This window comes from Marmota monax, unplaced genomic scaffold, assembly GCF_021218885.2.
Source record: "Marmota monax isolate L192 unplaced genomic scaffold, Marmota_monax_Labrador192_F-V1.1 WCK01_AAM20220418_F8-fsc00008, whole genome shotgun sequence".
Lineage (NCBI taxonomy): Eukaryota > Metazoa > Chordata > Mammalia > Rodentia > Sciuridae > Marmota > Marmota monax.
The window spans coordinates 13304469-13328560 of NW_026694432.1; the positions used below are offsets into that span (position 1 = coordinate 13304469).

The 24092-nt window shown below is 39.3% G+C and overlaps 1 protein-coding gene across 2 annotated transcripts in view; it reads right to left on the bottom strand.

The window, feature by feature from the left end:
• Positions 1 to 1757: 1757 nt before the first annotated feature.
• LOC124109946 (protein argonaute-4) overlaps positions 1758 to 24092 on the bottom strand; it is a 39812-nt gene continuing 17477 nt past the window's right edge. The window contains exons 12-18 of one of the 2 annotated variants that reach the window (XM_046468913.2): positions 22724 to 22908; positions 21492 to 21651; positions 17724 to 18039; positions 17460 to 17594; positions 8116 to 8217; positions 7654 to 7853; positions 1758 to 5531 (exon numbers count right to left, since the gene is read on the bottom strand). In XM_046468913.2, the coding sequence (XP_046324869.1) occupies positions 5423 to 5531; positions 7654 to 7853; positions 8116 to 8217; positions 17460 to 17594; positions 17724 to 18039; positions 21492 to 21651; positions 22724 to 22908 (1207 nt within the window). In that variant the 3' untranslated portion in view covers positions 1758 to 5422. The remainder of the gene's footprint in view (positions 5532 to 7653; positions 7854 to 8115; positions 8218 to 17459; positions 17595 to 17723; positions 18040 to 21491; positions 21652 to 22723; positions 22909 to 24092) is intronic. The other variant, XM_046468914.2, reaches the window with a different exon arrangement.

Below are 24092 nucleotides of genomic sequence, written 5' to 3' on the forward strand. Positions count from 1 at the left end.
CGATCCTCAACACCACATAAAAATTTTTAAAAAAGTACTGTATCCAACTACAACTAAAAAAATATATATATATGTGTGTGTGTGTGTGTGTGTGTGTGTGTGTGTGTATAAAGATGTCAACATAAAGTGACTGACATACACTTGGCACTCCAATACTGTTAATCTCAATGCTTCCTCCTCCACCCCATGTCATATTAGAATGAACTTTTTTTTAACCTTAAAATTATATATTATTACAAAGATGAATCCTGATCCTTGTGATGGGCTAGCCCATAGGATTTCTAGAAGAGAGGATGGGCCCCCTAACTTTTTGGATTCACAGCAACATGGGTCAGCTGCTTGTCATGTTCCACCATACTAGATGAGGATGTCTTTGATCTCCTCATTGGAAACCTCATCCACATATTTCTGGTAATAGACCACCAGAGCTTTGGAGATGAATTTACTGATAGTGTAAATCTGGGCCACATCACCACCACCCTTCACATGGACCAGATGTCCAGCCAGCAAACAGCTCCTTGCACAGAAGCAGAAAAGGCTCCAGGAACGGACTGCAGCACACGTGGCTCGAACATCTCCAGCAGACCTCAGTTAATCTTGCTGAGCCCAGTTATGAGCTATGCTTGCAGTGCTCCATGATCCTGACAGTCTTCTTGCATCAAAAGACTTGCACTGACGGCAGTGAGTGGTTTAACTGCACAGCTGGGAGTTTAGAGGAGAGTTTCTCAGCCTGTAGCACCACAGATGGAAAAAGGCTAGCTAGCATGAACTCTTTTCAGCAGGGTGTGGTGGTGCACACCTATAATCCTAGATACTTGAGAAGCAGGAGGATGGCAAGTTCGACACCAGCCTGGGCAACTTAGTGAGACCCTATCTCAATATAAAAAATGAAAAAAGGACTGGGGACATAGCTCAACAGTAGAGCGCCTTATGTTCGATACTACAAGAAAATAAAAAATGAGATTTTGCTCTTCTGTGTTCCCAGAACCTAAGTACAGTTTGGCATGTACCGAGTTCATGATAAATGTTTGATAAGTGACAAATATGAAGGAAATATTGTGCTGATAGAAAAACAAAAAAGAAAAACTCACCTTCTAGTAGAGTTAGTTATATGCAAGACTTTCTTCTCTGGTACTGTAAAGTTCCATGAGAGTAAGGGCCATATCTGAAAATTTCCACATTTCCTTACCATGACTTAGCAAAAGGGTTTTGTTGGTAAGGAATTCCAAAAAGAAATGAACTGGGCACACTGGCACATGTTATTTGAGAGGCTGAGGCAGGAGGGCAGAGATTTCTAGGTCAGACTGGGTAACATAGTGAGGCCCTATCTCAAAATAAATAAGTAAATTAATTAAATTTAAAAAAAAAAACATGAGACTGGAAAACCTCAGGTTGGTTGGATTTAGAAAACTTCCTGGAGAACTCAGTCTTTTAAATGTAAGTATGTGGACACGGCCCTGTCTTGGGACTTAAATTTTTCTTAAGGCCTCACTGAAATAGATCTTCCCATTGAGAGCTGAATCCAAAATTCTGATGAATCTTATAAAAATTTCCATTTGTGAAATGTTGCTGAGAAACTCTTCTAAAATTCTCATATAGCAATTCCTAAAATACGGTGACCCAGAAGTTCAAAACAAAGTTTTCCCATTTTTCTTCTTTGTCGAATTTTTCAAGCTGAGGAAATTGGTTTTAAAAAGCAACATGTGTGTTGCCATTACAGTGTACTCCATAGTTATTAGACAACTGACAAGAAAAACAACTTTTGGCACAAGAATGCCAATTTATTCTCTTTTTTTTTTTTTTTTTGGACACATGAACACAAAATATCCCTGCAGGCCAAAAAAAAATTTGCAAATTTAAACAACCATTATCTTATCTCCACATGGGGATACAACCCCTCCCTTAATAGCTTAGAAAGTACCTCGTATTGCTAGAGACATACATCCAGTCCAAATTTAATAAAATACATTTTAAAACATTACAAGTCTAACAGTAGAGGAACAAAAATCACACCATTAGTCAAATGAACCAATGCAAACATTTTCAGCCACTAGACATGAAAGAGCATGAATATGTCAATAGCAAGGGATAAGAAAACGGTTAATTGGTAGATAACAAGCTCTTTCCTTTAATTTTACAAGGAAAAATTCTTGGAGTTGAAGCAGTATTGATACAATGCCCTCAGCCTCCACCTTCTTAAAATGAAAGCAGAGTAACCACCTTGCTATTGAGCAAGAAAACCTTACAGCACACCATAAAGGGTTGCTAGGACAGGGTGGAGAGGGTGAGCTTTGTTAAACCTTTGCCCATGGGAAGGGATAGGTAGCTCAGCCAGACAGGTAAGCTCTGATATAGGCTGGGCACCAGATCCTAAAATACAGACCATATAGAACATGTCTGCATGTAAATCATCACCTTTGGAAGCAGCAAATAGAATTTACAGTAAGAATGAATATGTTCTGCCTGCCCAGAATGCTGGCTGCATTACACCAGCTGTTTCGCTTTATAACAGCTAACAATAACAACAACAAAACATAATTAGTTCAACATTTGGGTCTTCACCACTCTCTTAATGTCCTGCTCCTTATCCTCAAATTGTTACTCTTTAGCATTGCTACATTTAAATCTTTCACACCACATGACAGTGCCTAAACAGGCTGCATTTTTAAAAAACCAAACAGCCTAACACTACTTCTAGAGAATGCACACCTCCCATTGATTGACACATGCATAACGATTCAGTCAGTCCCAAGGGGGTTTACCTATTGGCTTGTCAAGCCAAATTAAATTAAAACTATGCATTCAGACTTGCTTGCAATGGAATTGCTGCAATTCTGATTGTGCAGTAATTATCTTTTAAAGATTCACCCCTCAGCAAGTTTTTCCCCAATAATCCTACTTCTTTTTGTCCAAAATGACAGCATTGCACCCTTACTGGTACTGTTTTCCTATAAAAATAGGCCTCCCGGCTTTTCCTCCACCACCACACTGATTGGCCCCAGTGTACTAGGACTGACTGAGGTCTACAAATGGTACAGTTCAAGGTTGAGCATACAGCCCAACTGCAGGCAAGCGTATCAGGGCTTCTGGGCACTCGGCCTTGCTCCCTGCTCCGTAGATGCCAGGAGATGGTGAGCGTTCTGTGCGTTTTTTAAGAAGCAAGCCCGAGGCACTCAAGTGCAGGTGTGGTGCCTGCTGGCCAGCCAGTCAGCCACCAAGAGTCCTTCTTCTCCTAAAAAGCTTCCATTTTTTTCCTCCTCTTGGGTCCAGAGTGGCCATGCTGAAGAGTATTTTCTGTGCTCTCCCTGAACAAGTGTGAATAAAAGCAGCAGCCAGCCCCTCACCAACATGTCCTGATTTGTATTATCCAAGTGAGGTATTTGCAAAAAAGGGAAAAATCTTAAGAAATTAACATCTGCCATCTCTTCTCTCCTGCCTATGTTGTGCTTCAGTCACAGAACTTGCTTTCTTCCCACTATCTGCAGAGATTAAGGACATCTGCACTCATGGTAATGAGCTATAGGACTTGATAGATATTATAAAACTCTCACTCAGAGACCAGTCTCAGCAAACACTTGTGGCGCCGCTGAGCAACAGCACATGGAAATGTAAACTTCAATGTATTTACAAGCTTGTTTAAAAGACTGAAGAAAAACAGTGCTTTATATTGCTGGGATTTTGAGAAGGCCAGTTTAAGAGATTTGGACCAACTAATGAGTTCAAGCAAACATCCTTCACCATCTGATCCAGTGTTTCCCACCAGCAGTTTCCAGACAAGCGGCAAAATTGTTTTCACCACATTGTGTCTGTCTCTTCCCCCAGCATCTTCCTCAGCCAATGGAGTATGGCTCCTCGAGGGCCCTTAATCTCTCACTCCGGTGGTTCCAGGATGGAGAATAAATCAATCAGTAAAATGTGGGCTGGGAAACACTGGCTGGAACTAACAAGACTCTATGTAACTGTCGTCCATTACAAAGTATTATCTACACTAAATACAGAATATATTTTCCCTTACATTTTAATTGATGCTTGCTTTAGATCAACTCCCTTTTTTGGGCAAGAAAGGAATCCTGTCTCCCTGTGAGTGGGTTCCAGAATCTTCAGAAAAATCAACCTTTTCTACACAGTTTTAGTTGAATAAAAGGAAGGAAAACCCAAGTACGTTTCAGGTTGAAAGAGAAAGAAAAAGGAAAAAAAATGCACTGCAAGTAATTATGTAAATAAACTTGATTCCCAGGAAAAAATGTTCAATGCTGGTACATTTTTTGCAAGTGCAACATCACTGGCAAACCCTATCCAATAAGGAAGCATCCTGGTTCTAGCTTATTTTAGAACAAAATGACAGGACACCGATTGTGACTATAAAACAAGTAAAAAACAATTCTTTCAAAAGGCATGGAAATATATGTCTTTTCTGACTGGTTTCAGAAATTGCCAGATTATGATATATAAGAAATAGCTGATAAAATCATACCGAAATCTCATCTAGAAAACTACATCATTGGGGGAAGAAGAGGAGGGACCTTAAAAAATGTTTATTGCCAAAGTTAACTTTCTATGAGAAAAGTTTAAAAATCATTTAGATCTAACAAATCACACCGCAGCAGCATAAAATGGGCACTTTTGAAAACTTGGAAAAATACTAAAAGCTAATTTTTTTTTCAAACAGGGAGAAACATGTACTTTTTCCATGGCAGTATTATCTGTCACTGTGACATGCATTTCATCTGTTTATGTCACACATTCATTAAAGTCAACTGAATAAGAGAAGTGCCTATTTGAATCTGCAGCCAAATATAGTGCAATTGCCTAGCAGTCTATACTTGCACCAGCACAAGTCTGCAGAGATCAATAAGATAAAGTAGTAAAACTAATAAAACTCTGTAAAACTTTCAAAAATTAATGCTCGTTAAAGGCATTTACAGTGGTAAAGTCAGAAATCTCCATTAAAAAGTCTATGGGCTCATCCAATTAGTTACACTGAACTGAAGTAGTTGGTTTGGTTTTTCTTTCCCACTTATGCATACACCCCACTCAATAAACACAGAAAAAAAGGAATAATCTTCTCTTATAAGACTAGAGGGATGCGGTGAACACCACAGCTAGCAAAATATTCCATAGAAACCTTTCTTGTAAAGTCCTTTAGAAAGTTCAGGCTGATCAGCCTTTGCACATTGAGGTAAAAATTCTGTCCAATGCATCAGAAAAGACAATCTATGAGTATCTATTACTTTAAAAAAATGGCTCAATTTGTTGATGCATCAGACAGTGCTGCAAAGTATAGATTCAGTGCAACTATTCCGAGCTGCTGGTAGAAGACCAACTGAAGTCAGCTTGGCTCTATCTAGAGGCGGTAGGCATTTGAAACATTTTGAGGCTGTATGGGGTACCAAACTGGTTGAGTTCTTTTTTTCTGAGACTCTCAGGCAAAATACATTGTGTGCTGGGTATCATGGTGAATCTGCACAGCCTTAGCCAAGGCCTGAGGATCCCGGCCGTTGCTTTGTCCTGACACATGACTGCCTTCCGCGCTGTAACGAGAATAAAGGAAAAAAAAAACACATATGATCATAGAACAGTGCTTCAAACTTCACCTGTTTCAAACAGCACAAATGATACTGGATCCAAGAAGATCTTAGGCTCAAGCCTGGGGTTTCTTTAATAATTTATGTCTCTCTAAACATCAACTGAAAAAAAATGTAATGCAACTTATTTAATGGGTGGTTACAATAATTAAATAAAATAATGTCTATAAGAGTCAAATCTTTAATGATACCTATATAAGGACTCCTATGACCATTGTGTCTGGTTAATTCCTACTAGGCTTCATTTAGTTAAATGTCATTTTCTACATAGTAATCTTTCCTGCCTCTTAAGTCCAGGTCAGGATCTTCTGGAATATTGTTTTATAGAATCCTGTACTTTTCTTTTAGGGTACTAAACACAATTGAAATAAAATTATTAACTGAGTAATTATTTCTTTATCCACGGGAGTGTAAATTCAAAGAAAGTAAGAACTTTGTCCATTTTTCTCACCACTGTATCCGTAAGGCTTAGCACATAATATAGTCTCAATAACTTTTGAATGAATGAATCTCTGTGCCTAGCACAGTGCTGGAACATAGTAGACACTGCAGATGTTACTGCACAGCCATCTTTTCTTGCTTTCCCCTCCTAGCTACACAACCTTGGACAAGTAGAGAGGCCTCTGAAATTTTTTTTTTTGGGGGGTGGGCGGGTAACAACAACTTGTAAATATACTCCTTAAGAATATCATGTGATATAAAGAGTTCTCTTCTAACTTCTCTTCACATTATTATCCTTATCATTTAGGTTCAAAATCTTTCATCTTTTATTTTATCCTCTCCTCTGCCACTCATACTCAATACTGTTAAATCCTGTGTATTCTATCCAAGGAAGACCTTTTTACATTTAACAAGACAATCTTGCTCTAACATACTTTTCCAGCCTCAGGCTTGCTGTTTCCCCTTAATATGCTCCAGACAAACATGTCACTTGATTTCTCTCCTTTATGCCCATTGTTCTCACTGCCTGGAAGAATCCTTCTCTCTTCTTCATAGAGCCAAATCCAGCTATATTCTCAGCTAGCTATAAATCTCCTATTGCACTTTTATCTATATTGATTCAGACTGTCTGCACTTCTATATTTGCCTGTATTGTCTCCCACACTGAAATATAAAATCCCCATCGACAGGAAGCCTGTCTTACTCATCTTGGTATTTCTAGCACCTAGCAGAGTACCAGGCACACAGTCAATACCTAATAAATGTGTTGAATGAATGAATGTATATTACAGAATGAAAGGTACAAAGCCACAGCTGGGCATTTTCCATAATAGTGTATTTTCAACCCTTACAGAAATAGACTTGCAGTGGAATGTCTACTATTTAGCAGCTGAATTCAGACTTGGGGGAGAGCCCAGAAAGGGCTACACTTCACAGATGGTCATTTGGAAAAGAAAATTAATGCAAAGGGCTTGTTTAGCTATTTAATAGTAGCTCAGTAACAGGTCAAAATGTCTGATTCTCTTGGGATCCCTATTTGGGGGTGAGAAGGTCTGGCTCCACTCCTACCAACACCCAGGTTCACTCTGGTGCATTCTTCCAGAGGGTACCAAAGACAAAGTGAACTAGTCAGGGCTGGGGTTGGAGCTCAGCAGTAGAGCACTTGCCTGGCATATGTGAGGCACTGGTTTCGATTCTCAGCATACAAATAAAAAAAGGTCTATCAACAACTAAAAAAAATTTTTTTTTAAAGTGATCTAGTCAGGACACCCCCTTGCATGAAGTAGAATCTACAGGCTTGTGATTGCTCTGATAGGAGCACTGTGCTGGGTACTGTTGGAGGTTACTCAGGACCTAATCAGAACTGAAATGTATTTGCTATATGGGAAACCCACAGGCAGCTCCAAATCAGACTCCTGTAGAGACACAATACAAGTATAAACAAGACTGAGCACTTCTTGGACCAGAAGTTACACTATGAGCTCTCACAGGCTTAGGCAATTATATTTCTTCTGTGCAATTTAAGCCCTAAAAGGAAACTTAAATCTTTCAGAGTTTTCTGTAGTATCTAATTTTTTTAACATGCTGGTAAAATAGAAAAAGATTTTATTGTGCCTGAGAAACTTGCCTGTCATGATCTTTATCCACCAGATGATACCTTGCCCTAAATGCTACAAGCCGGGCATAATATGCAGGGGCTGGAATAGAGACTGAGCGTGTGCACCTCACATAGGTGTGACACAGCTGATAAGTCAGTAGCTGGAGCTCATCTGCAGTGAAGCAGTTGTCATCCCACAAGACCTGGTAATGTGAAGGGCGGCTGGTTCCCTGGAGAGAGAGTTTTAGGATTAACGTTTTTCTAACATAGGTGGACTACTTGAGAGGAAAACTGAAACCTAATCCTCATACTCAGAAGTATTACTCCCTAGCACACCTACAAGCAGATACCCAGACCAAAAGATAACCATTTTAAAATATAAGTATTAAAGAGTTAAGCATAATATTTAATAACAAGTCTACTCAAGCTAGTTGCTAAATTTTGCAAATGTCTTCCTATCAGGCCAATGATCTGAATCAGCTTTCAAATTACCTGAATTCCTGCATGACTACAAAGGTAAAAGTCAAACTCAGATGGATGGGTGATGGTACTATCCACCGTAGTGCCTGCTGGTACATTGCCACTTTTCCCCACCTAAATATAAAAAAAGTAATTAGTCAGAAAGCTATGCCCAGGCCATTTTCTTCTTTGATATGTTAATTGGTAACATGTTGGTAAACTGCTCTTAAGTGGAGTCTTGAAAAACAGTTTAATCCAAGATGTTGAATTCCACCTACATTTCTCTTAACCCAACCATTCATCCTGAAATATTTTCTGACACAAATACCTATCCAGGGACTCTCTAGGGAAGTCTAGACAAAAAATTAGTTTACCTGTGGCTCTGTGCTTCATACTGTCATCTATTTATAAATTACATGCTGATATCTTCCCAGAGGAAGGAAAATGAGTATTTAAGGGCTAGAGATGTAGCTCTGTAGTAGAGCAGTTGCCCAGCACATGCAAGGTCATGAGTTCTATCTCCTGCACTGGGGGGAAAAATTTAACATTCAAGAGGGATAATGCTGGGCATGATGGCACACACCTATTCTACTTGGGAAGCTGAGGAAGGAGAATTGCAAGTTAGAGGCCAGTCTCAGCAACCCTGTCTTAAAAAGTACAAAGAGGGCTGGCACATCAATGTTTATAGCAACACAATTCACAATAGCTAAAACTGTGGAACCAACCTAGATGGCCTTCAGTAGATGAATGGATTAAAAAATGTGGCATATAAACACATTGGAATATTACTCAGCAATAAAAGAGAAAAAAATCATGGCATTTTCAGGTAAATGGATGGAGCTGAAGATAATGCTAAGTGAAGTTAGCCAATCCCAAAAAAACAAATGCCAAATGTTTTCTCTGATATAAGGAGTCTGACTCATAGTAAGGTAGGGAGGGGAAGGGAAGAGAGGGGACAGGGGATTAGCAAGGATGGTGGAATGTGATGGACATCATTATCCAAAGTACATGTATGAAGACATGAATTGGTGTGAACATACTTTATATACAAACAGAGATATGAAAAGTTGTGCTCTATATGTATAATAAGAATTGTAATGCATTATACTGTCGTGTATTTAAAAAATAAAATCAGGGCTGGATTGTGGCTCAGCGGTAGAGCGCCCGCCTAGCACGGGTGGGACGGGGTTCGATCCTCAGCACCACATAAAAATAAAAGGATTGTGTTGTGTCCATCTACACCTAAAAAATAAATATTAAAAAAATAAAATTAGTTTAAAAAATAAATAAAATCAATTTAAAAAAAAAAGAAAAGAGGGCTGGGGTTCTAGCTCAGTGGTGGAGCCCTTGCCTAGCAATTGTGAGGCACTGGGTTCGATTCTCAGCACCACATATGAAGAAATAAAAATAAAGTTCTATTAACAACTAAAAAAGGAAATACATACATATATATATATATATATATATATATATATATATGTTTTTTTTTAGTAAGGAGAACTGGAGACGTAGCTAAATGGTAAAGCTCCCCTGGGTTCAATTTCCAGTGCCAAAACAAAAACAAAAGAAAATTATGGATAAGTTTCTTGAGGAAAAAAATCAGTTTCATACCTTACTTGGGAAAAAATTAAAACAAAAATCCACATTTTTTTAGTAAAAGTTAAGATGAAGGAATCTTTCAACTGATTGACCAGGTTCAACAAAACTAATACTTACATGGGATCACTAAAAGAAGTCACTCTTAAATAATTATCAGGATGAGAGCACTAAAATGGGGATTAAGAAATCAGTTTCAGATATAGGCTTAGCCTTGCTACTATACATCTTGAATAAAGCATATCTCTCTGCCTTAATATAATCAGCTAAGAAATTAGAGATGGTCTTTTGTGTTTCTAAGATTCTAAGGTTTTTCTATGGCCAAACTTTTCTAGAAGTTTGATTTTAGTTTTTCTAAAATCAGACTTCTAGAAAAGCAGAGCAGGGACATTCAGACATGCATTTATAAGGAATGGAATTAAATCTTGCTATTTGGTTACACTCTTCAGCTGTATAGCAGAGTTCAACATGAGGAAGTGTATTTAACATAGAGGTATAAATCTGATGGGAGTTTCGTTGGCTCCATTTTTAACTGCTGTGACCTTGGGTTAAAGATCATACAACAATGCATGTAATAATTCTGAGTATAGAAAAACCTCCTTCTGGGCTGGGGTTGTGGCTCAGTGGCAGAGTGCTTGCCTCACATGTGTGAGGCACTGGGTTTGATCCTCAGCACCACATAAAAATGAATAAACAAAATAAAGATATTGTGTCCATGTATAACTAAAAAATATTTAAAAAAAAAGAAGAAAAGAAAAACCTCCTTCTATCAAATTCATGTGTAAACTTGGGTACCAAAGGTAGTATAATTGAGTTGTGGTAGTTCCCCCTTATCCCAGGTTCTGCTTTCCACAATTTCAGTTATCTAAAGTCAACCAGGATCCAAAAATAGTACTAAAGTACAATGAGGGATTAAGATATTTTTAGAGAGAGAAAGAAAGAGACCACATTCACATAACTTTAATTACAGTATAGGGCTCTATTTTATTCAGTAGTAGTTGTTGTTAATCTCTTACTGTGCCTAATATTTATTTATTTATTTATTTATTTTGGCAGTACTGTGAATTGAAACCAGGGTCTTGCAAATGCTAGGCAAGTGCTCTACCTCTGAGCTATATCCCCAAGCCCTTTATAATTTGTATTTTGAGTCAGGGTCTTGGTAAGTTGTCAAGGCTGGCCTTAAACATGCAATTCTCCTGCCTCAGCCTGGTGAGGGTTAAATCAAAGTTTAAAAAGTTTTCCTTTTTAGCTATAGGGTTATAGCTCAGGGACAAGGCACTTGGCTGGCACGTGTGAGATCCTGGTTTAATCCCCAGCACAGAAAAAGATAGGGGGCTTTTCTACTGTATAATTTTTCAAAAGCATTCTTAAAGTATAATATTGAAGAAGATGATAGACTATACGGCATTTCCCAAAATTACTTCACATAGAGCCTCTTCAAATTTTTTTTTAAGTTCTACAGATAGAGATGGTATCTTGGGGAAAAGGGAATTCAGGCACATTCAATTCAACAATTATTGCTTGAGCACCCATGTGCTAGGCTCTGCAGCAGATGTTGGGGATGAGAGCCAGAGGCAGAAAGAACTAATGAACTTGCCTTCCTTAAAGTAATATGCAATGCAAGCACTGTTATGCAATGTGATAAGGGCATGTGTAAAGCACTGGGAAAATCTGGGGGAGAGAATAGTTAGGCCATGCCTTTTAGGATAAGTAGGAGTTGAAAATAAAGGTGGAACAAAGACTCCAACCACTCCAGGTATCCCTAAAACAAGAAACAGATAAACCGTGGCTTGTCCATATAATGAAATACTACTCAGCAATAAAAAGAAACACATTACTCATATACACAGTAACTTAGATGAATCTCAAATGCATTATGTTTCATAAAAGAAGACAGTCTTGATCAAAGGCTATGTGGTTTTAGTTACATGACATTCTGGAAAAGGTGAAGTTATAGGACAAAATTCATATCAATAGTTGCCAGGGATTAAGGATAATGGAAAGGATGACTTCAAAAGGGCAGGTGATAATTTTTTGAGATTTATAAATCTTTACTGTGGTGGTGGTGACAGAATGACAGACACGTCAAAACTATACATTAAGCCAAAACTATTCTCTAAATGCAGTAAGTTTTACTGTGTGTATTTTATACCTTAATCAAAATAATTACAAGAATGGAATGGATATAGTCATCCCAAGGATAAGAATGCACACTGTAGCTGGGCATGGTGGCCCACACCTGTAATGCCAGCTGCTCAGGAGGCTGAGGAAGGATTAAAATTTTTTAAAAAATTTTATTTTTTAGGTGTAGATGGATACAACACAATGCCTTCATTTTTATTTGGTGCTGAGGACCAAACCTGGGTCCCACCCATGCTAGGCAAGTGCTCTACCACTGAGCCACAATCCCAGTCCCCAAGGATTACAATTTTGAAGCCAGCCTGTGCTCCTTAGTGAGATCTTGTCTCAAAAGTAAAAATAAAAAGGGCCAGGTATGTAGCTCAGTGGCAGAGGGCTTTCCTAGCATGTGTGAAGCCCTAGGTGCAGTCTACAATGCCACACACACACAAAAGAATGTGCAGTGAATATGGAAAATGGGAGGGATATGAAGTCATGGCAAAAGAGGAAATGAAAATGTTGCTTTGGCTCCCTTGGAAAAACAGCAAACAACAGAGGAAAGTGTTTGTAAGCAATGGTGGAATGCATGAAGAGTTCTGAGTAGTGAAGTGGCACAATAAGATCTGAGTTTTAAAAACCTAGCCCTGAGAGCAGGGTGGAGAAGATACTTGTGAAGGAGAAATGGAGACAGGGAGACTGGTAGGAGCCTCCTGCGAGACAGACAAGTTCTGCCTAGGGCAGCAGGGATACACAAGAGGAAAAACTGAGATGAGAGAACTTTGGGTAGAACACAGAGGGCTATTTGACCTACTGGACATGGGGACAACAAGGGAGGAGAACAATTTACACTCAGCTCTGAGCTTTCCAGCTTGGCCGATTTGATACACAGTGATGCCAAGCAGCAGAATAAAAGAAAAACTAGAGGAGAAAGAGGTTGTGGATGGAGATGAAACAGTAAGTGGAAGGTTTAGACGTGTTTTGCTTGAAATGCCTGGGGTAGGTTATATCACTGGTGCCAAATATTCTTGTGCCCCTCCCTGGGGAAAGATTAGACATCCGCACCCAATTATCTCAGGAGGGGCCATGTGACTTGCTTTGGCAGAGAAAATGTGTCCTGAAATGTGTTACTACTGGGCAGAAGCTTTAAGAGCCACACATGGCTTGTCACGTATCTTTTTTCCCCTCTGCCACGATGATTGGCAATGTTCCAGATACATGCGTCTCTGCCAGCCTGGGTTCTGAAGGGAGGACAGCAGGGTCACAGCTGTAGCACAACCAGTGAATGTGTAATGTAAGCAAGAAATAAATCTTGGTAAGCCTGCAAGATTGTTTTGTTGTTGTTGTTACTGCTGCACAGTCTAGGTTGTCTTGGCTGATACAATGCCTATAAAGCATCTAAGTGAATATGTCTGGTAGATAATTGGAAATACAGATCAGGAGTTGCATAGAGTGTTTGGGGGCAGGAAATACAGATTTAGGAATTGATAAGAAAATAAATGAGCCTAGAAAAGGGGATGAGACTAAAGAGAAAGTTGAAGTTGAGAAGAGAGAAGTATGAAATGCCAGGAAGCAGCAGTGTTTCATGGACACAGGAGGAAGAAGAGTCAGAGGAAACCTGATTACAAGGTGGGGAGCAAACCTAGACAGACTGCTAAGGCCAAAGGAGGAAAACCTTGTGTGAAGTTCTAAGAAGAGGTCAATGAGGGAATCTGACCTCCTTAGAAATGAGCAAGGCATTGAGGGAGGGAACACCTCTTGAACTCTGGACTTCCTGAAATTGAAGTCAGTCTAGAGAATTGAAGTCTGATGAGAACAGGTAAGGACAGAAAGCCTTTGTTTTTGCAAAGTGATTGTTTTTGCAAAAAGTTAAGCCATGAAAGAAAGAAAGAAAAATAAGGTATCAGGTAGACTAAGGGAGAAGCAGAGTGAAGGGATGTTTAATGGAAGAATTGAGGAAGGCAGGGGCAAGTGTATAGGGTAAAAAAGAGGTCACAGGATGAGAAAGACTGAAATTCTAAAAACAGAAGGGATCACTAATGAAGTGAGTCTCTAGAGAATGCAGAAAGAATTAGGATCAAAAGCAAAGATGGAACCGGTGTGGTGGCTGTAATCCCAGTGGCTTGGGAGGCTGAGACAGGAGGATCACGAGTTCAAAGCCAGCCTCAGCAACACTGAGACACTGAGCAACTCAGTGAGTCTCTGTCTCTAATAAAATACAAAATAGGGCCAGGGATGTGACTTAGTGGTAGAGTGCCCCTGAATCCCTGGTACCAAAAAAAAAGAAAGAAAGAAAACCCAAAAGTAAAGATGGAGAATTAGCCTGGGATGTTAGAAGAAGATAAGAAAGCAGAAGATTTGGGACAGGGATGTGGCTTGGTGGTAGAACTCTTGCCTAGCATGCACTAGGTCCTGGGTTTGATCTGCAGCACCACAAAACAACAAAAACAAAACACAAAATTTAACTAAATTAGAAGAGAGCCATCTGAGAACACTCACATCTTCCAGATCTTATTTTCTGGGGAAATAGAAGGTAGGACTTAGTTGACAGTGAGGACAACATGGGTAGGTAGAGGACTTGAAAAAAATATAAAGGTTTGGAACATATGCTAGGGAGAATAGTATACATTTTAAAATTACAGAATCCAAGGCCTAGCTGAGATTTGCTATTTGTTATCATGTACTTATAATATGGTTCATGATTGAACAAATTATTTTCCCCCCAGTAACTCTTGTCAGCTAGACAGTAGAAGCAAAGGAAATGTCAAGTGAACTAATTCAGATTTAGAGATGGCAAGAGGCAAGTTTAGAAAATTGGAGATGTTGGTAAGGATCAGTGATATGAAGTAAACCAAGAACTGCAACTATCAGTATTGCAAGGAGTGTAGTGACACCGGATGGTAAAGAACAGAAGTAGGAGACAGTCTAGGATTTTGGAAAGTCCTAAGGCTACAAGGACAGCAAGTTCATACAGGTGTGGAGAGGTGATCACAGCTGTTGAGGATGGGTGGCAGGATATTTTGTGCCCAGCATTCAGGTAAGTGTTCAGAAAATTTGTATTAACAAAGTTTTAGCAAAATCTAAAAAGTCCTGTTGAGTCAGAGTTTGGGAAATTTACAAGACAACATTTTTATTTTATTTATTTATTTTTAAGGTACTAGAGACTGAACTCAGGAGCCTTCTAACACTGAACTCCATTCCTAGCCCCTTTATTTTTTATTTTTGGTACTGGAGATTGAACCCAGGGGTGTTTTACCACTGTGCCCCATCCCCAGCCCTTTTTTATTTTGAGACAGGGTCTCACTAAGTTTTGAGCGTCTTCCTAAATTGCTGAGGCTGGCCTTGAATTTGGCCATTCCCCTGCCTCAGCTTCCTGGGATTAAGGCCTGTGCCACTGCACCTGGCAAGACAATATTTTTAATTTAAACTGATTGGTAGGCCCACAGAGAGAGAAAAAAAAAACTTTGCTCTCTATTACTTTTTAAAATTTTCTAATTGGAGGGGGGTACTGGGGATTGAACTCAGGAGCATTTGACCACTGAGCCACATCCCCAGCCCTATTTTGTATTTTATTTAGAGAAAGGGTCTCACTGAGTTGCTCAGTGTCTCACTTTTGCTGAGGCTGGCTTTGAACTCACCACCCTCCTGCCTCAGCCTCCTGAGCCACTGGGATTACAGGTGTGTGCCATCATACCCAGCCAACCTTGGTTCTTTAAAGATTCAGAAATAAAAACAAGTGGGGTGTGGTGGTTCACATTTGTAATCCCAGCTACTTAGGAGGCTGAGGTAGGAGAATCACAAGAGCAACTTAGTTAAGACTCTGTCTCAAAATAAAATGAAAAGGGCTGGGGATGTAGCTCAGTGGTAGAGCATTTGCCTAGCATGTAAGAATAAAAAAAATTAAAAAAAGGAAGAGAAGGAGGAGGAGGAAGGGGAAGAGGGGAAATAAAGAAAGAAAAGAGACAAAAAGAAACACCTCATTCTTGGATTAGAGACAAGAAGCAAAGGGTGTACTAGAAAATAGTGGGAATGTGGCCAGCCAGATTTCATGATTAGGCAATGAAAAGGTCGGATCTCTTGGGGATGGATCAGGGAGGGTCTGGACAAAATGAAGTAATGTCATAAAATATCAAAGAAGCAAAATTGTGGGGGCACAGTGATTCAGGACCATAGTCACAGCTAGTCAAAAGGCTGAGGCAGGAGGATCATTTGATCTCATGAGTTCAAGATGAACCTGGGCACATAACAAGACTCTTTTTTTTTTTTTTTTGAGAATTTTAATATTTATTTTTTAGTTTTTGGCAGACATAACATCTTTGTTTGTATGTGGTGCTGAGGATCGAACCCGGGCCGCACGCATGCCAGGCGAGCGCACTACCGCTTGAGCCACATCCCCAGCCCACATAACAAGACTCTTGTACCAATTTTTAAAAAACATTTTTTAGTTGTAGATGGACACATTTTATTTATTGATTTATTTATTTTTATGGTGCTGAGGATCGAACCCAGTACCTCACATGTGCAAGGTAGGCGCTCCACCCCTGAGGTACAACCCCCAGCTCTCTTGTACCAATTTTAAAAAACTCTATACTAAAATAAGGAATTCTCTACACTGATATAAAATAGTTTTGGGAGAAAACTCTTTCAAAATATTTTTTAGTTGTTGATAGATGTTTATTGAATTTATTTACTTTTTATGTGGTGCTGAGTATTGAACCCAGTGCCTCATACATGCTAGGCAAGTGCTCTACCACTGACCTACAACCCAGTCCCAGGAAGAGAAATTCTTTACTTCCAACTGTGGTCCAGGCATTGGCAGTAAAAAGTAGCAAATGGCAATGAAGTTCAAACAGATAAACTCCCCCTTAAGGTTATCTTTGTCACCCTAATGTACCTGGTGTGTTTCTGACTCCCCTTCCCCAATAAAGCTCTAGAAGACAGCATTTCTATCACACGAAAGAAAATTCATGGGCTGGGGATGTGGCTCAAGCGGTAGGGCGCTTGCCTGGCATGCATGCGGCCCGGGTTCGATCCTCAGCACCACATACAAACAAAGATGTTGTGTCCGCCAAAAACTGAAAAATAAATATCAAAAATTCTCTCTCTCTCTCTCTCTCTCTCTCTCTCCTCACACCTCTCTCTTAAAAAAATTTAAAAAAAATTAAAAAAAAGAAAATTCATTCCTGAAACTTGTACCATTCAGAATTAGCCATGTAAGCTCAACTGCAAATACTATGTTTACTAAATTATTATTAGGTACTTGTGCTTTTGAGGGAAATAAATGTAAATATGCCCACTTTAAAAACATACTCAGGCTGGAAGTGATGGCACAGTTTTGTAATCTCAGCTACTCTGTGGGGTAGGAGGCTGAGGTAGGAGAATCAGAAATTCAAGACCAGCTTGGACAATTTAGAGAGATCCCGTCTCAGAATAAAAAATAAAAAGGGTTGGGGATGTGGTAGAACCACCCTGGGTTTAATACCTAGTAGTACAAAGGAAGGGAGGGAGGGAGGGAGAAGGAGGCATTCAGGGGCAGTGGGTGGTAGAGCAGGATGCTTAGTATGCATAAGGCCCTAGTTTCAATCTCCAGAACCAGAACCAAAACCAAAACCAGATTCCCTTGCCACAGAGTCAGATAATGAAACTTTACACTACCGTCTTCTTACCCTTTCTGTTTTATCTGCACAGAACAGTCTTGTGTGATGTCTCTTTTGCACCACAATATATGTTATTCCTGGCCGATAATCTTCCTCCAAACTGATACATGCCTTTCGAATCGCTATTAATTCCGGCCAAGCTACCTAGGAGACAGAAATGGAATCATGTCTCAGAGAGTATCTCTCAGAGCTGATTTACTGAGGAGCCCATGGGAGGAAGCCCCTTTAGATTCCTAGAAGCTCCAGATGGCAACAATGGGCTAATGAGAGTACCTGTTTCATTTGTCCCTCAGATACCCCTCCACGGTAATAGATGATGCGAGTGGGTTTGAAGCGCGTGGATTTGTAGAACTGGATCAGAAGTTCTCGAACCATGTTAGTGAGGTCCTGGATGACCTCCTGACTGTAGAGGAGCTCTTGGGAGATCTCCTGCCGGGAAGTCTGCACCCGAACCGTGGCGCAATACCTGCTGGGGTGGCCATCCATACTGCCCACCACGGCCGCTATGGAGGGCTTCTTCCCATCTCCCGCTGGAGGGTGAGTGACATCTGCTCCCAGGAAGATGACAGGTTGCTGGAACACGGAGGGCCTGCTCAGAATCAAGGAAACAGCGCCACTCAGACATACGGGTAAAAATGTTTGGGTCTCAAAAAACTGTATCATTAGATGATGATCACAGATACAATCTTAAGAGAGAATCTGTGCCTACGAGGAGAGAACATAAAGTACCCAAACCTCAATTCTCCTTAAAATGTGCAACTCAAGAACAGAACCAAGCCTATCTTTTTATTGGTTTTATTTTTCTCCATAATGTTTATCACTTATACTATATATTTTCACTTATTTATTTTTTCTTTTTGTCTGTACACGCCTGTGAATGTAAGCTCTATAAGGGTTTAGAATGATGTTTTGTTTCGTTTTGGTCACTGTTATTTCCTAGTGCCTAGAACACTGCTTTAGCTCATACTTGGCACTGAATAAATATTTATCAAAAGAATGAACTCATTTATTTGGCACTGATTTCTCTATCTAAGGAATCAAGGAGAAAAAAAAATGGCTTGCATGTTTCTCTGGTTAAAGCTAGCCAAAAGAAGGGGGGGAGAAAAAATATGATATGAAGTTTTAAAATTCTTAAATATAGGATTTGGGACTGTGAGTATTCATTCTTCATCTAGGAAGCATCCCAAATCTAACAATCTCATGTAACAGGTATTAAAGATGAGATTCCATGAAGACAGAAGCTGCGTGCTGTTTATTTCTCTATCATCAGGAAACACAGGCTCAGCATAGAACAATTAATAACAACAAACATATGTGCCATGTATATGAACAACATAGTAACAGCTGGTGTGTATTATGTGAGAGCTACCCTGCTACTCTACATGTTTAACTCATTTAGTCTTCACAAGAATTCTATGAAAGAGGTAAAATTTTCTCTATTTTCTAGATTAAAAAAAAAAAAGATGAAACATAAGAGAATAGAGAATGTGCCCAAGATCACAGACTTAGGAAGTGTAAAACCAGAATACAAACCCAAGAAATCGACACCAAAGTTTGACTCTAAGCCACTGTAATATCTCAAAAGAATGAAGTAAAAATTAAGTGATCTTAGGTTCTTTCCCTATGACCTGTATGCCTCATCACCCATGTTTCAAAAAGGATTTATTTACCCAGATGTTTCACTCAAGAACAAAAATGAGAATTGTGATAAGATTGCATAAGTGCAAGTCACTCAACATCACACCCTCTTTTCAAATACAGCAATGACTAATGCTACAGTCCTAAATTTAACTTTTCAAATCATTTTCACATATAGGATTTCACATTAAAAACAATATTTTAGATTTGATAAGGCAGATATTATTATCTTGAAAGATGCTGGTATATGTGAGGGTCTAGGTTTGATCCCCCCTAGCAATACAAAAAAGAAAGAATGAAAAAAAGTTCATACGGGCACCAATACTCAAATCTACTTTAAAAAAATTATTTTAGTTGTCAAAGGACCTTTTTTTTTTATTTACATGCAGCAATGAGAATCAAACCCAGTGCCTCACACATGCTAGGCAAGTGCTCTACCACTGAGCTATAACCCCAGCCCTTTTTTTTTTGTGTGTGTGTGTGTGTGTGTGTACCAGATATTGAATCCAGGGGCACTTAACCACTGAGCCACACCCTGAGCCCTTTTAATATTTTATTTAGAGACAGGGTCTCATTGAATTTCTAAGACCTTGCTAAATTACTGAGGCTGGCTTTGAACTCATGATTCTCCTGCCTTAGCCTCCCAAGCCACTGGGATTCCATGTGTGCACAACCATGCCTGGCTAATCTCCTAACTTTTAGCCAGTACTTTGCTTATAATATCACTGTCTTGCTTTGGCATTTGGTTACTCTAGAATGGGTCCGACAAATTCAAGTTTAAACAAAAAGCCACTGGGGTTAAACAGGCAAGGTTCCTTCTTTATTTAAAGGTACCAGAGATCAAACCCACAGCCTGTGCATGCTAGGCTTATGCTCTACCACTGAGTTATATATAGCCCCAGCCCTCAAGTGAGGTTACTTAACAGGACATAAAAAAGTTGATCGGGGGGCTGTGGTTCAGCGGTAGAGCGCTCGCCTAGCATGTGTGAGGCCCTGGGTTCAATCCTCAGCACCACATAAAAATAAACAAATAAATGAAGATATTGTGTCCAACTACAACTAAAAAATATATATTAAAAAGAAAGTTGAGCAGGGCTTGGGATGTACCTCAGTGGTAAAGTACTTGCCTACCATGCATTAGGCCTTGGGTTCAATCCCCAGAACTGCAAAAAAAAAAAAAAAAAAAAAAAATTAAAATAAACTCAGCTTCATTAAAGTTTATGGAAGTTGGGAATGTAGCTCAATAGCAGAGCTCTTGACTAGTACAGGAGGCAGGCCTCAATGTACTAGGCCTCGTTTTGCAATCCACCTGTCTCAGTCTTCAGAGTACCTGGGATTAAAGATATGTGTCTGTCACTGCAGCTGGTTTTAAGATAAAATTTTTTTAAAAGGATGAGAATATAGCTCAAAGGTAGAGCCCTTCCCTACTATGCCTGAGGCCCTGGATTCAATATTCAGTACTACCAAAAAAAAAAAAAAAGAAAGAAAAAAAAAAGTAACTATTTAGCAGAGTGAAAAGGCAAAACACAAAACACAGAATAGGAAAAGATATTATGTAATACATATATCCTAGAAAGGATTTATATTCCAGAAACCACAAAGATGTATTAGTGAAAAAGATTCACAAAAGAACTGATAATTCCCTGTGTTGGTATGAAGCAACTAGAACTCTCAATAGGATGTAAATTGGTATAGAAACCTGGAAAAGTACTTGATTGTATCTACTGATGCAAAACATAAGTATTCTCTATAACTGTATTCTTTATAACTCAGCAATCCCATACCTGGAATCCACACAAAAGAAATAATGCTCACACCCATCAAAAAATGCAAAATTATAGAATAAATGTATAAGAATATCTTCCATACAGATAAAATCTTGTGAGTTATTCATAAAATGAAATAATGCACAGCAAAGAGAAAGAATGAACTACTGTGAAATGCAACAACATAAATGAATCTCATAGATAATAACGTGGAGCAAAATAAGATACACAATATAATACATACTATATGAGTCTGTTTATATCAAGGTCAAAATTAGGCAAAACTAATCTATGATGATAGAGGTCAAAATAGTGGTTACCTTTGCGGAGGGGACATCTATTTTGTTTTGTTTTGCTTTTTGTTGGTGATGCTGGGGATTGAACTCAGGGCCTCAAGTGTTCTAGGCAAGTACTTTAACACTGAACTACACCCCTCATCTATTTGGAGGGGCCAGAGGAAGCCTAACTTGGTGCTGGAAATGTTCTATATCATAACTGGGTTGTGGATGGTACATGGGTGTACACATATAAAACAAATAATAATCAAGATGCATATTTCAGATACCTATGCTTTACCATAAATTATGTAAGTTAGATGTTAAGCAAATGTAGAAAAAAACAGAAGTTAGAATCTTACCTTTGATGAGGTACAAGTACATTGTTAATTCCTCCAAGCTTTGCATTTATCTTCAGGCAAAGATTGGAAAGGGTTTGGGGTGAGGTCTTCACTACGTTTTTTACCTGGACACACTGTGTGGCCATACCTAGAAGGGTATCTCCAACACGTTTTACCTCCGCTACAAAAGTAAGTTAATTATTTTAATTAATTTCCTTTACCAAGAGTAAAAGACCCCACACATTAACATTAACAGGGCAACTATTATATACTGCAAATAGTGCTAAGATGCTTAGCACTGGAGTAGATGGTCATTTCATCTGCTCATCCTCCAAGGTAGGCGTCCCTTGGATTGGTTCTCCAGGCTCCTCTTCTCCTTCTTTCAGGCCTTGATGCCAGCCTGCTTCCCTTTATTCTTTGGTGCTGTCTGCCACCACTTGCTCAGTCCCTTGAGGTTTCTTCTCCCACATAACTGGTCTGGCAAAGGAATCAATCTCCTCCCACTTGTTTCTCCCTCCCAGCCCTTTGAATTTTACTTTTCTGCTCCCCACTCCCAACACTAGGGATAAACAGAAAGTAACAAAAGAAGCAAACACAGACAGGGATGAAGACAGTTTTATAAAGTCTAAGGGCTGGTCAGTGGCTCCTACAACCTTTACTTCAATGATAACCAAAAGAACTTTGTATCACTGTTATAATAGATACAAACTAAGCAGATCCTCTTCTGGAAGTAGCAGGCTCCGTCCCCCCCCCCCCCCGGATATTTCTAAGTGCTTTTCATCACACACTCCAGTTCTCCCAGTTTTCTAGGCTGTGACAGGATTGTACAGCATTTCTTGCCCACATCCCCACCTGTCCTCCTGTTCCCCATATGGTTGGTTATGGCCAAGGAGATGCAAACAAAAGAGAGTGATGGACTAGCAACATTCCAAATAGTGACTGCTCTGCCACTCTGGGTCCCAGAGTGGGTATGACATGATGGCAAGGAGCAGAAGTCACCATCTACCTTCAGTGGATACAAAGCAGAAGCAAGAAAGGATTTTTTTTTTTTCAGTGTTGGGGATTGAACCCAGGGCCTTGTGAACGTTAGGCAAGGGCTCTACCATTGAGTATACCCCTACCCACAATTTTCTTCTTTTGAACCACGGAGAGTTTGAGATTTTTTGTGACCTAGCTAGCCCTACCTAGCTTATCCTGACTGTCACACCTACTACTTGAAATCATCCCTCATTCAGCATTAAAGTGATCCATACCATATACTGGTGTCTTTCCCGGCAAGATAACCACTATCAGCTGTAGGCCCACATATGTCATTTTCAGATGTTTAAACATGGGCTCCACGCTGTCTGCACCTTGTGCGTACTTGCAGAAACATGGCTGACCCTGGATGGGCATTCCTGCATCCTTGGAGATTTTACGCAGTTGGTCAGTGAAACTTCTGTTGGAAAAAAAACCAGTGGCATAGTGCTTTCATTTCAGTGCACATTCTTAGCATGAATATCTCTTAAAATACTTTCAGTTCTGCAAATTCTTAGCCAAAATTAGAAACAAACAAATAAACAAACAAAAAAATTTTTTTAACTAGTTGCCAAAATAGACTGGCAGTTGTACTACTGAAATTATAGTAGATAAGAATCTGTATTAATAAATCATCAGATTATTGTTTTGATTTTTTTCCAGTGCCAGGGATTGAACCCAAGCATTGAACCCAGGAATTGAACCTTGCACATGCTAAACAAATGGTCTACTACTAAGCTAAACTGCCAGCTCCATCATTTTGAAATTTTCAATGATTATGGCTCAGCTGGGCCCCAAGACTAGAATAAAACTCCTGTTCAAAGATTTTTTAAAATATTGAAATTAGTCATTCTACTCAGAAGAAAAGAGGATCAAAATTTCAGGTAACAAACATTTTGGTAAGGCATAAGAAGAGTTGGGTAAGCTTGTACTCAACTGAGAACACAGAAACTTGCTATTACAAAACCAGGGTATTTAGGATTACCATCAAACTTGTAAAAGATCTGTTTCAATAATAGTATCAAAAGAGATCACTTAAAATTGAAATTCACTTTTAAGTTTTAAATTTCAAATTTAAGATGTTATTTCAATCTATGTATAAAGCTTTTACAATAATTTCTTTGCCAATATTTTGTAGGATTCCTTTCTTTCCTCTCAGCTCACTTGACTTTTTCAACTTTTCCTTAACTTCCCTTATGTAGATAGATGCAACTGTAAGATGTGAGCCAATACTTCCAGCTAGTGACCTTGCCATCAAACAGGATCACTAGTAAAGTATTATCATCATCATCATCATCATCATCATCATCATCATCATTATTTGGGTTCCAGGGATTGAACTTAGGGGCACTCAACTACTGAGCCACATCCCCAGCCCTATTTTGTATTTTATTGGAGACAGGGTCTCGCTGAGTTGTTTAGCGCCTTGCCATTTCTAAGGCTGGCTTTGAATTTTCGATCCTCCTGCCTCTGCCTCCCGAGTCGCTGGGATTACAGGCGTGCGCCACCACACCCGGCTACACTAGTAAATAATAATGACTAAAAATAAGTGAGTTTTTATCTTAGCTGAAAGATAAAATTAGCAGGAAAGGAATCTGAACTAAG